This window comes from Rhinichthys klamathensis, unplaced genomic scaffold, assembly GCF_029890125.1.
Source record: "Rhinichthys klamathensis goyatoka isolate OS25496 unplaced genomic scaffold, OSU_Roscu_1.1 h1tg000004l_1, whole genome shotgun sequence".
Lineage (NCBI taxonomy): Eukaryota > Metazoa > Chordata > Actinopteri > Cypriniformes > Leuciscidae > Rhinichthys > Rhinichthys klamathensis.
In genome coordinates this window covers 4,865,513-4,879,255 of record NW_026606557.1, presented here as the reverse complement: position 1 = coordinate 4,879,255, position 13,743 = coordinate 4,865,513, and the positions used below count along the sequence as shown (strand labels likewise).

The following is a 13,743-nucleotide window of genomic DNA, read 5'->3' as shown; positions in this document are numbered from 1 at the left end:
AAGCTTGCTTTTCTATAGCTCAGGAGACAAATTTGAGATTCTCATCTAAGCCTTATTTTAATCTCTATTTTGTCTAAAATGTTTCTCATATGTTTCTCCTAAAATTCACTAGGAGCAATAGGTGAGACAGAGGAAAATTTTACTGCTCAGAGCTTGCTTTTAGGAGACAAATTTGAGATTCTCATCTAAGCCTCATTTTAATCTCTATTTTGTCTAAAATGTTTCTCATTTGTTTCTCCTAAAATTCACTAGGTGAGACAGAATAATCAGAGGGAGTCATACCTGAGACTAAAAGGAGATGCCTTGCTAATCTCAATTCGGTGTTTTTAATGACTCCTTTATTTCTCCTTTGAAAAAGAAAATGAGCAATACTGGAGCTACTATGGAGCAATATCCGAGTCTCTCGCTCACTCTCCCTCTCATGCACACACACACGCACATGAATTACTAATTCAATCATATGACCTTTTCCTCCTACCAGACTAGATTCACCATTCTAAACAACACAGATCATTCACTAACATCTTGATGGACCAAAGAAACAACGGACGGGAATGCTACTCTCTCTTCACTGCAGGACAGACAGAAGATCATCCACAACCATCAGGCTTTAAAAATCTATAGCAAATGGCAGATTAGCTGATGTAATAAAGAAATAAAGAAATTTGAATCTGAATCTTTATTTAAATCAAAATAACATTAACAAATTTAAAGACATTTTAAAGACAGCAAAAACTGTTTAAACATGGTCATTACAAAACTAAAGTGCTTTTTTTTGTGTGTAAAATTCTGTTTTTAAAACAGTAACAATTTTAACAATGTTATGAGCAGTGGCAGGCCAGGTTTACAACAATTCACAACAATAAACTTGAGTCTCTGACGCCAACATACATAATTTGAAAACAAGGACTTTTTGTGAACATTGTCATTTCAACAAATGTCTCTGTGTGCCCCATCCGATATTTACAGTGTTGTGGCCCTGATGCGGCATTTGTTTATGAAGGCTTTTTTGACCTTACTTTTCTCAACCGGTGTCCAACCATCCAGTGTACTACAGCGCATGACGTAAGCTGCAAGAATAAAAGAAAAGAAAGCACAAATTACAGATTGCATTGAGTAACCGCAGTTACCACAACAGTATTAACAACTTTTTTCATCCTGATACGACAAAATTCACATTGTAATATCTCTATGGATCACACATAAGGAAATGCAGCAAAACTGTGAGGACAGTGAAACAATCATAACATTTAACATAGCTATGTGATATATGGGTATCCAACACCTCTTATTGGGTTCCCACACATTTTTTACCTATGAATTTTCACAACTTTTTCCACAAATTGTTAACAACCACATGAGCAACATACTTACTTAGAATTGCATTGACTTTGAACTTATCCAGGACTCTCTTCCCATCTGGCACCTTTCCGTGTTTCCCAAATGCCACAGCATTCTGGCACTCCTCTGCAGTAAAGAATTCATCAAAAAGAAGATGGAACAAGCGAAGGCAGTCCTTCTTTGCGGCTGCATGGATTGCAGCCAGGTGAGTCGAGGACAAGAAGAGGCCACTTCCTGGATATAGCTCCTGCTGCCGAGATCTGCCTTTTGGAGCCCAAACACCAGCCTGAGGTTGGATCTGTTCCACTTTGTCCAGAAAACTTCTGAATGCCTCGAGGTGCTCACCACCTGTGACACAAAAGATGTAAATTACCTTACAGGGACACAGCAGCATTCATAAAGTAAAAAATATATATAAAAAAGACAAGTTTTTAAAAAGTCCAAAAGATTTCATGATTGGATAAGAGTTTTACCAAATTGTTTAAAGCTTTTAAGATTTAGCTTAAGCATCAAATAACTCCCAATGTCCAAAGTAGTAAGACAATGTAGTAGAACTTTAAACATATACCAATATAAAAACATAATTACAATTTTGTTGCACAATTTAATACACTAGATTATTACCCACGTTTTTTTTTTTACACAACTCTTCTGAATAGATATTAGGTGTGTTAGAAAAACTGTGAGAGAAAAAAAAAGAAGTGTTAAAAGAACAAGTAATTGCAACAGAGAGACAAAACATACTTACTTATACCACACAGCACATCATGCAGTTTGGCCTTTTCCTCCACTAATTTTTCCACCTCTGTCTTGCATGCTTCGCATGGCTTCCATGATCTGTCTTCTGCTGACTCAGGCGAAATGAAACATGGTTCTCCATATTCTGGAATTGGATCACGCTCGATGATTAAAGTATCTGCAGATGAGCTTGAAGAAGTCTCATGTTCAGAGGTGCTTGTCTGGCTCTGGTCCCCAAGAACAGCAGGTTTTTTAAGTGTATTAGGACTGTGCAACATTTTGAGGAAGCTTTCTTTGGCTGTAGGAGCTGGTGGCTGTCTTTGCTGATCCAAATCTGCCAAAACAGGCTGCTGTTGTGTTTGGTCTGAAGGTGTGGGTAGTGCTGTGTGAGGCTGGTGATGCTTTGAATACTGCAAAAGGCTGGAATTGTGTGGAATTGAAGACAGAGTAGTTCCATACTGGTTGAGCGACTGGACTGGTGAATGCTGGTAATGTTGTGGCGTATTTGGTGATGACTGGGAAACTGGAAGTTGGTACTGTGGCCAGGCAGTTGCATGCTGGTGCTGTGGCTGGACAGGTAGAAATGACTCTGTAGGTGGAGGCTGGTACACTGGCCAGGTTGTTGGAGGCTGAATGACATTTTGGTCCACAGTATTTGGGTGATCCTGTGCAGAGGTGGACTGGCCTGCTTGAGGTAGGAATGGAAGGTTGTAGAATCTTTGTGCAGCTGCATCTCTTTTTTTCATGTCCTTCTTTGTCGCCTTCTTGGTATCCACCGTTTTGTCAGCTGTTCCAATGAAGTCTACTGTAGCATTGTAGAACTTATTGTCAGACCATCTTGCAAGTACTTTTTCTCCTGGTGTCAGATCTCTAAAGCAAGCGATGGGTTTATCATCTTTGTTTAGAATATCACAGAGATTAAAAATCTTTGCTGTGTATCCATCTTCAAAGGTCAAAAATACAAAAAGTCCTGAAAATGAACACAAAGTAAACAAAAAGGAGATTGTGAGTAAATCAGTGCAGGCTAAAAATCAATCTTACTTAAACATGCTACTATATCTTTATTGTCTTATTTCTAACCCTCTTAGCAAAGCAACAAAATTCCCTCTTCACTTTAGCCTTCAACTAGGATTAACTTTATTCGTTTAGCACTTTCAAATTTATTCGCTCCTGCAACTCTTTGATTTATGCACTCTCTATTCTATTTTTTCAATGTCTTCATTATTTAATTATCACACATTTTATTTATTTTACACATTGTCTATGAAGAGTATGGCGCAGGACTATTTTTTTGTAAAGAACATTGAGCTGCATTCCTATACAAATTATTTTATCCCTTAAATTTTTAGATGATTCGCAAAATTCAGTCACTAAAATGTACAAATAAGTTGCACTCCTTTTTCATGACATTCCATTAAAAATTCCTGTAGGCTATAATCAATATTGTGCAAATATACAGTATACAGTATTTATAAAATAAATGTATATATTGTGCCAATATACAGTATTTATAAAAATTCCAGGAGACCAAATACTGACGAATATTTTGGTTAGTAAAGTGTCCAAAGTACGTTAAAAAATAACCACTTAAACCAGTTTTAATACTTAACAAAATTAGCTAAGCCATAGTATAGTAAAATAACTGAATTACCATCTTGGTTATCTCTGGGGGAGCTGTCTGGTTCATACAAACTCATCTTTTTCGGAGGGTTTCGCGCTCTTCTGGGCAGTGTTGTATTAGCTGCACTCATTCTGTAAAATAAACAAAAGTACAACACATCTAATTATTGGGGTCTCACTGCACGAGATCAAATTTTTCCAATCATACACAATTTATGTAACTTCAAGAATGTATAGGCCTCGCTGAATGTAGAAATATATAAATATATTTTTTTACATAAAGATGTTTATTGCAGAAAGTTACCATGGCCTTCCTAGCAAGCCAACTATTTGCTACAAAATACGACCAGTTTCTTCAGAGCTGTATTGCACTCACTCATTGTATCCGAACCCGGATACACTCGCCATTTAAAATGTAACGTTACATAAATTCTGTTTAAAAAAAACATGTTGCTTACCTTCTTTTGAGTCCCGCAACTGTTTTTTCCTCCATTCCGTCTGCCTCCAACTCATACGTTAGTCGTTAACTAACGCGCGCCTTAACCTCGTTGATTCAGCAGCGCCCCTCCACTGTGAATTAACCAATGACGATGCAGCAGCGCCCCTCCAATGTGAATTAACCAATGACGATGCAGCATTTGTGACTGATGGCGCTCTCTTCTAATGCCGACGTAGGGGCTGCATCATCTACAAGGTTCAAGGTTCACAGTGTTTTTGCGCCAACTGAAGCTCAAAAAAGAAAACAAAGGTGGCGGTGCAGCATCTATAAGCGGTGAGTGGATACAGCGACTTTTTAATAATAGAATAAACTTTGTGTTTTCTTTGTAATTTAAGGTTTTTGACATTATCTTTTAGTACTTGATTTTTTATTTTTACATTAAAAAAATCAAGTTTTATTTTTATTTCAGTTAACTGAAATAGTTCTTACACGCCCATTATTTCAGTGTCATATAATTTTGTTTTCATTTACTGCAATAACCTTGTGAAACCCTAATAATGAAATGGTTAAAATAAGTGATTGTCACATGAGTTTTCACTTGTGCATTCTGTACCAGCTAATAAATGTTACAACTGCGATCATTTTCATTATTATCATAATTTAGTCAATGTTAATCAATTTCTATTTAATAGGAAAGGTTGCACGTGTGTATAATTGTTCATTTAATGTAACCCTTTTCAGTCTGAATAAATTTAATATATTTTGTGCCATTTTATGAACTAACTGTACCTTTTTTTTCTGTCAACCACAGGTTATTTTCCCTGCAGCCCCTGACACCAGTCAATATTGCTCTTCCATAGAGGTTACTGATACATTTGATAGAAGGGGGGGTAAGTGTAACACTATTTGTATTAGACTGCACTGTCTATACCACCATCATCAAAGAAGAGCATCTTCTTTATTTTTGTGTGTGTGTGTGTGTGTGTGTGTGTGTGTGTATTATACAGTTGGAGCTACATATATATATTTTTTAAAAATGGCGCAGAAGTACAACTCACGCTGGAGGAGAAAGGTGAAGAGCCAGCAAAATACTTGCAAAAGATACAGAAGAAAGGTTGGGAAATTTACATTTTATTGTTTTTATATTGTCATCTGCAGTGATTGAATATAAGCACATTCAAGCATATGCACAAGTAAGTTCTGTATTTACGTACCATTTGATGTGTTGGTACTTAACTTGCCACTTGATATTTCCACTCCACTACATTTTAGGGAAAAATAATATTTTAATGTTTACTACACTACATTTATCTGATAACTATAGTTTCCATTTGCTTTACAGATTACATGAAGCTTCAGAGTCAAAACAGCACATTTTTAGATTAATTTACATGAATGACTTAACTGATTCAGGTCAATAACAAATCTGATAATTGGCCAGGACATAATCAACCAACCCATACATGTAAATATTATGTAATTTACTTACACTTTTGAAACTGAAGAGCATTTACTGTGATATCATATACTTTAATACTTCTACTAAAGTCTTTTTCATCTGGGTAACTAGCTTTTACCAAAGTCATATTTTAACAACTTCCCTTTTACTGAAGTGTGACTTTCAGGTAGTTTATAAAAAGAAAAAAACATTTAGCTGCTATGTTCTTTACTCAGCTACATTTCATCAGCTCCATTGGTTCTGACAATGTTCCTCAATAATTTTATATAACAATAAATATTGGTTTGAAATGACAGTCTGTTAAGATCACCTTTATATGTGGGATTAGCAAAATATTAAGAACATGACCTAGTAGTGTTCAGCACTACAAAGTACAGTTTTCAAAATGGCCATCCAAGTAAATAATCACCTCTTTTAAACAGATCCAATAAAATGTTAATATTTTAATCCCCATGAGGGGAGAATTTATAGCAGGATTTCCTACAGTATATACTGCATTGTTGTAACCTACGTATGTCTTATAAATTTGCATGCGAGTGTTAAATATGCTTAATGTATTATCATTCTCGGTTTTCTGCAGGACACACAAGGACAGGAAAATAGAGGTAAAACATGTGCAAAAATGTAAAACAACTAACTCCATTTCCTTCAGTCTCCAAGATGGCATGTAGTTTATTTATTCTGTGGAAATCGCATGTTGCAAAGCTTTAAATTTTGATCGACTGGAGCGTTAATTCAAATAAAAGTTAATGTGTCCAATAAAACACTGTTACTGAAGTGAGACCTTCAAACCTCACTTGGGTTGTCAAGGGTTTACTGACAGCTCAGGTGATTATTATAACACTTTAATAGTCTAGTAATTAATTAGTAATGTGTTTAGCATAAGTATAATGAAAAATAAACATGTTGAGACTAGTAAGCCATAAATTCACCAATCAAGTAAAAGCAAATTAATCAATTGATTTTTTTTCTCCTAGAAGCAACAAACTGGAGGTCAGATGATTGCAGCACCGAGCAAGTGACCAGATCTGCTAATTTGGAAGACTCTTCAAACACAAATGTGTGTAACATCCATTACGCCAACCATTCATCCCAGTGCTATGGACACACAAGTGAGATGCATCACTCTGGTCTTAATGTTGAATCAGAGCCTGAACAGCCTATTTACATGGATACATTTCCTGAGCACCTACCTGAATTTGTTGAAGAAGGGACTTTAGATGACAATGGGTTATTTGATGAAGACTTTTCAATTGATGATGACTTATCATTTGAAGACAGTTTTGAGCTTAACCAAGAGGAGGGAACAGAACTCGAAAGCTCTACAAACACTGTAGATCCACTGTACAGAAATGCACCAATTTCTGTTGCAGAGAGTCTTCTCCTCATAATGACTTTTGCAAACAGACACAAAATAACAGGAAAAGCTCTCAGTGATTTGCTTACATTAATATCTCTGCACTGCCCCTCTGATACACAGACTGAGTGTCTTAAAAATTTACACAAATTTAAACAGTTTTTTGATGATCCCTCCTCTCTGCTTTTGCACAAATATTGTAGCTCATGCTTCATGATTGTTGAGAGTACAGACACCCAGTGTAAAACCTGTGAAGCCAATGTGTTGATGGAGGGGTCAACCTCCTATTTCATTGAGGTTCCCATTGAAGCACAACTGAAGAGATTGTTTGCTCAGGAAGGTTTTGAAGAAAAACTTAAGTTCAGGTTTAATAGACATAAAAAGTGTCATGACAGTATTGAAGAAATATATGACGGAAAAACCTATCAGAAATTGACTACTTGCAATGGGCCTCTCAGTGATTCCAGAAACATTTCGTTAATGTGGAACACAGACGGTATACCTATTTTTAAGTCTTCAAAGTTTTCTGTTTGGCCTTTTTATTGTGTCATAAACGAGTTAAATTTTGTTGAACGCACGAAACGAGAAAACATGATATTTGCAGGTGTTTGGTTTGGGGATTCAAAGCCGTCAATGTTGACATTCCTTGAACCACTGTGTGGCACTCTGAACAAAATTGAAAGAGAAGGAATTTCTCTTCAGTTTGCAGGAGCTCAAGAACCTTTCATTTGCAAAGCCTTTACCATTGCAGGAACCTGCGATTTGCCTGCAAAAGCTTTGGTACTTAATACTGTTCAATTCAATGGACATTTTGGGTGTCTAAAGTGTGAACAGCCAGGTCAAACAGTGAAGACTGGAGAGAGAGGTCATGTCCATGCCTTTCCTTTCCAGAAGACAGATCCAAAAGGCCCGCCTCGTACTCACAAGGGGTTTGTAGATTATGCTAAGATGGCCTATGATTCCAACAGCGTTGTTCGTGGGGTGAAGGGACCTACGTTTCTCAGCAGACTAACAAGCTATGATTTGGTCTTGGGCACAGGTATAGACTACATGCATTCTGTACTACTGGGAGTAATGCGTCTATTGATGTTTTTGTGGTTTTCCACAGAGTTCTCTCGATGTGCATTCAGTATGGTCAGATCAATCAAAGAAGTTGACAAACGTCTCAAAGAAATAAGGCCACCATTTATGATTCGATTCCCTCGTTCTGTGTCTTCTCACAGGATGTTCTTTAAAGCATCTGAGTATCGGTACATTTTGCTGTTTTTCGGGCCAGTTGTATTCCGGGGCATTCTTGCAGGACTGTACTACAACCATTTCCTGCTCCTTAGTGAAGCAATCTTTATTCTTCTGATGGAGTCAATAACCCCTGCTCAAATAGATCATGCTGAGAAACTACTCTGGAATTTCTGTTCTCAAATGAGTGGACTCTATGGTGAGCGATACATGACAGCCAATTTGCACTTACTTGTCCATTTAGCTGATAGTGTGAGAGGTCTTGGACCTCTGTGGACACACTCTTGCTTTCACTTTGAAGACAAAAATGGGTACTTGCTCCGTCTTATACATGGAACCCAGAATATACCTGCCCAAATGGTAAATGCTGTAAAGACTATACAATCTCTCCCTAGCATCACACAAAACATAAAGCTGAACATAGTAACTACTGAGTTTTTGGCCAGAATGAATAGCAGTTATCAACCAAGTAGTGTTGTCAATATTGTGGCCATGTTAGGGGCATCATTCAGTAGATGTCTTGAAACTGATGATATTTTTCTTCTGGAACAGTTTCTTGGTCAGGCTTTACATAGTAATGTCGTCAAGGCATATAACAGAGCTCAAATAGGGAAAATAATTTACACTTCCCAGCAGTATGTCAAAACCAAAAGACGAAACAATTACACAGTGTTATTTAGTGATGGTGCGCAGATCAAATATGGACAGATTAAATTATTGTGTTCCTACAAAGAACCCAATGAAGGTCAGAATGAGATAAAACTTGCATTTTTGAATGAATTTGCAGTTGCAAGCATAAATCTTCTACAAGATACTTTGACAGGTGGAACGTGTTTCCATATTGTTAGCCTCCTGGAAGTTCCTGTGAGAAAGACAGTGGTAGGACTTGAAAGTATTTTGGGCAAGTTGATGTTCATTGATTTGTCCTCAATGCCTGGTATTGTGTTTGCGGCACATTTCCCTAACAAACTTGAAAGGGACTAAAGATATTATAAAGTCAAAGATATGATCTTATTTTGAACAGAAGAGCCCATGATTTGTCTAACTAGTTGAAAATCCTTACTGAAAATGTAAAATATGTTGATTGATGGACAAATAGTTTATACTGTGATGCCACCTCAACTGTTTTATATGGGCAAATCTATTGTCATACAAAAAGGTCACTTTGGGGCTAACATGAGAAGATACATACATCTGAATATACAACATTACATTTATTAATGATATGAGTTTTTGGCAGTTAAACTTTGATACATCTGAAATGTTGAAATTGTAATTTCTTTGCTGTCAAGTTACCAATAAATTACTGTTTTTATTTTACAATGTGCTTTGTGTGGTTAATAAAACTATTTTACTGAATTACATGCAGTGAAACATTTCAAATCATTTATAGAAAATAATATAAAAAAAGAGGGTCTTTGCAGCCTAAAATAAAAGATTTACAATTAATTTATTCATACACTAATACATTATATAAAAAAATCATGTGGATTAATCATATGATATGAAACAACCAAGACAGTGATCCAAGTCTGAGAATTCAATGAGCACTTGTGGAAATCTCTTCCTTTGCTCTATCTGAGTTTAGCATGAGATGCATGAATTGAAGCTGGGATGAGAGTATATTGAGTTCATGGAGAGAACTCTCTGATTTCTCTGTCTGAGATCACAAAGAGACACAGAAGTTGAGAAACTCTGAGCATTATATTAGAGCTTGTTGAGATCTCTTCTGAAACTTAAAAGGAGACTAAATTGAGATTTAGTGCATCTTATTGCTCCAGAGAAAAGCCTGAGACACAGGAGAAATAAACCTTTGTCTCAGTTTGGTGTCATATGGATCTCAAAGTTGTCTAGGAGAAATAAATGAAACATTTTGGAGATCTCTTTTCAGATTTTCTTTTCCTCTGGGAAATCATTTAAGTCACATAAAAAAAAATATAATAGCTCTGGGATGTTTTTCTGCATAATTAAAGACACGTTGCAAGTAATGTTTCTGATGGATTTACATTAGTTAATTATTAATCATTCATTAGATGTTAAACAACATCAGAAAGCATTAGAAAGTGAAGAAAACATACACAATTAATTCAAGTTAATTTAAAATGCATTAGTAGTTTTGGTATCGTTAGGAATTTAACGCTTGGTTCTAATTCCAGTTACCTAACGATTCCAAGAAAGAATGGAAGATGTTTAAAATTTTAACTGAACAACAACTGTACATTTTTCCTGTACACATTTTCAGATATTCTTCATTCAGCAACTGTGCTGTGTTTATGTCTCATAAACATATACTTTGAATTTCAGTCTGTCTGTGAAGCATGCTATGAGTATAAGAAGTATCTTTCGACTGCAACTGCACAGAAGCAGCATATGTACTAAAAAATATATTTTAAGTCACATGACATTGTGACAACAAGTTCAAGGTGAATTTGAAGCATGCATCGGCAAAAGAATGTAGACATTCCAGAAATAAATGGTTTCTAACCCTAAGAATGACCCTAAATCTAAACTAATCGTCAAGCTGTAATCACATTTAACCCAATCCCTGAAATTGTAGGAAAAATTACTTCTTCAGCCATGTTACTTCCGTATTCTTTCTTGTAATATGTGATAATCAGTCAAAAATTCAATAGTAATGCTAGACCTCATCAGTGAACATGACTTCACCAATTATAACATGTTCCTGGACAACCAATCAGATGTGAGTGATGGGTTTACAGTTAATGTCAAGTTTAGGCATACAGAGAGGTTATACGGGCCTTTATAGGAGATAACTACTTGCCATCAGGCTTGCATTTGAGGAGTGGAGACACTGGTTGGAGGGTGCCAAGGAGAAGTTTACTGTACTCACCGATCACAAGAATCTCCAATATCTCTGAGACGCCAAACGACTTAACCCCAGACAGGCAAGATGGGCTTTATTCTTCACCCCTTTTAACGTCATCTCATATCGTCCAGGTACAAGGAATCTCAAAGCAGATGCTCTATCACGTCTTCATACTTCTGAAGAAAGATCTGAAGACCCTGAGCCCATCTTACCCCAAAAGATCATGATTTGCCCCATCCAATGGTCCATCCATCAACAACTCTCCTCCTCCAATGGCTCTGAACCATATGCGCCGGGGAGTCCACCAGGCCTTACCAATGTTCCCAGGACTCAACACACCAATCTCACGCACTCGGCACATTCATCCGTGGGCACTGGCCATCCAGCAGCCAACCTTACCCTCTCACTGCTACAAGATCGCTTCTGGTGGACTAACATGGCCAGGGACGTGAGAAGGTTTGTCCAGGGGTGCCCAGATTGCCCCATCTCCAAGAACCCACTCCATCTTCCATCCGGCAAGCTCCTTCCGTTGCCTGTGCCACGACGCCTATGGTCACACCTAGGAGTGGATTTCGCCACTGACCTACCTCCATCAGACGGTAATACCTGTATCCTAGTAATAGTTGACAGATTCTCGAAATCCTGCCGTTTGATTCCTCTGAAAGGTTTATCTACTGCCATGACCACTGCGGAGCTCCTCTTCAACCACGTATTCGAGTATTATGGAATTCTTGAGGACATAGTGTCTGATCGAGGCCCTCAGTTCATCTCCCAGGTATGGAATGCTTTCTTCAAACTCCTCGGTTCGACCGTCAGTCTATCGTCAGGATACCACCCTCAGTCGAACGGGCAAACTGAGAGGAAGATCCAGGAGATTTGGCGCTTTATGAGAACCTTCTGCCATGGCCACCAGAACTCTTGGAACCAATTTCTAGGCTGGGCCGAGTATGTGCAGAACTCCCTCCGTCAATCTGTCACTGGTCTCACTCCTTTCCAATGCGTGCTCGGCTACCTCCACTGTTCCCGTGGTCCGGTGAACCATCCGACTTCCCCCCCGTCGATCATTGGTTCCGAGAGTGTGAGAGGGTCTGGGACGACGCACATAATCACCTACAGAGGCCAGTGCGCAGACAAAAGACCCAAGCAGACACTCGGAGAGCCGAACCACCTGCCTTCCAGCCAGGACAGAAGGTCTGGCTTTCCACACGGGACATCAAGCTGCGCCTGCCCTGCAAGAAGCTGAGTCCCAGATACGTTCGCCCCTTCACCATCACTCAACAGATCAACCCAGTCACCTACCAGCTACAGTTACCCTCACACTACAGAATTCACAGTTTTACTTTTTGTCTGAAAAAAAAAAGAGTTTTTACTCGCTTGATCGATTAGGAGTGACATTAAACTCAAATATCTGCTAAAAACAAAAATACATATCTCTATCTCTCTTTTCTCTTTCTTTGGCATCCGGCATAAAAATCCTGTGCCGAATTCAACGTGTGTGTGTGTGTGTTACGCACCCTTAGACAAAAAGTCTTAAAAGGGGCAACATTGAGGTTGTGATCAGACGGTGGTGTAATTAAAATGGCAAGAGACGACACAACAAAATATAGTGAAGGAAAAAAAGTACAGTTTATTGTACAGGTGAAAATGGTGAACAATAATAATATTAATAATAGTAAACACAAAGAAAAATAAACCAAATAGATACAAAATTGAGAGTTCAAAGTATAACCAAAGAGAATAAGGACAAATTGTGAAGCCAAATGAAAGAAAAGAACAAAACAAACTCCCGTTAACTTAATCCCAACCTCTTAACTAACTAATCCCAACCTCTTAACTAACTAATAACAAAAAGAAAAGAAAAGACAAAATTCTTCAGCGCAAAGCGCCCTCTCTAACTGCTCTAACTAATAACAAAACATCCAAGGGTGGCGTTCACTTCCTTACCTGGTGTTTGTATACATTGAGTTTGCTAAGTGTTGCGTTGTGTACGTCACGTGACATATTACCTGTCCGAATTTCTCTTGGTAACCTCAAAACACGCCGTCATGGCAGAACACATTACTCTTGGCAATCTCAGAACACGCCGTCATGGCAGAACACATTACACTTGGTAATCTCAAAACACGCCGTTATGGCCGAAAGAAAAAACAACAGGACAATATCTGTAACAGAAAATAACAAACACAAACGCGACAAGCAGAGCAACAGAAAGAAACAAGCCGACATGCGCTCCTCTCAGCTTCCTTTTAAACTCGGGTGGTAAAACCCGATAGGCTGCTGGAGGAAAGATGACGTCACGACGTAGATGGTGATTGACATCTCTCTCAGCCAACAGCGGGCGAGTGGTGACGCAAGCCTAAGAATGTGATAGACAGTAGAGAAAGAGAAACAAAAGAAACACACATGCGCGAGACCACAGGGACGTAACACTCCCACCCTTAAGAACAAACCTGTTTGTGAAAAACAAGTTAAAACAGACAATATTTTACACTCTCGAAAGAGCGTCAGCCAAAACATTATCAACACCCTTTTTGTGCTTGATCTCCAAATTATAGTTCTGGAGTACTAGAGCCCAGCGCATCAAACGCTGGTTTTGATTGTACATCCTGGATAAAAACACTAGAGGGTTATGATCGGTGAATACTGTGATAGGAAGACTACTGGAACCAAGGTAAACTTCGAAGTGCTGGAGAGCAAGCAAGAGAGCAAGTGCTTCTTTTTCAATG

At 38.0% G+C, this 13,743-nt stretch overlaps 2 protein-coding genes across 2 annotated transcripts in view; one reads left to right on the top strand and one right to left on the bottom strand.

Annotated features, from left to right (window-relative positions):
- Nucleotides 1-13,743, top strand: part of LOC130085010 (adhesion G protein-coupled receptor E1) — a 180,854-nt gene that overhangs the window by 139,819 nt on the left and 27,292 nt on the right. The window lies entirely within an intron of this gene.
- LOC130086250 (uncharacterized) lies at nucleotides 811-3,068 on the bottom strand. Its single transcript, XM_056252482.1, has 3 exons — nucleotides 2,090-3,068; nucleotides 1,375-1,689; nucleotides 811-1,070 (listed from the first exon to the last, which is right to left on the bottom strand). The coding sequence occupies exons 1-3, from the start codon at nucleotides 2,823-2,825 to the stop codon at nucleotides 964-966; spliced, it is 1,158 nt and encodes a 385-aa protein (XP_056108457.1). The 5' UTR covers nucleotides 2,826-3,068; the 3' UTR covers nucleotides 811-963.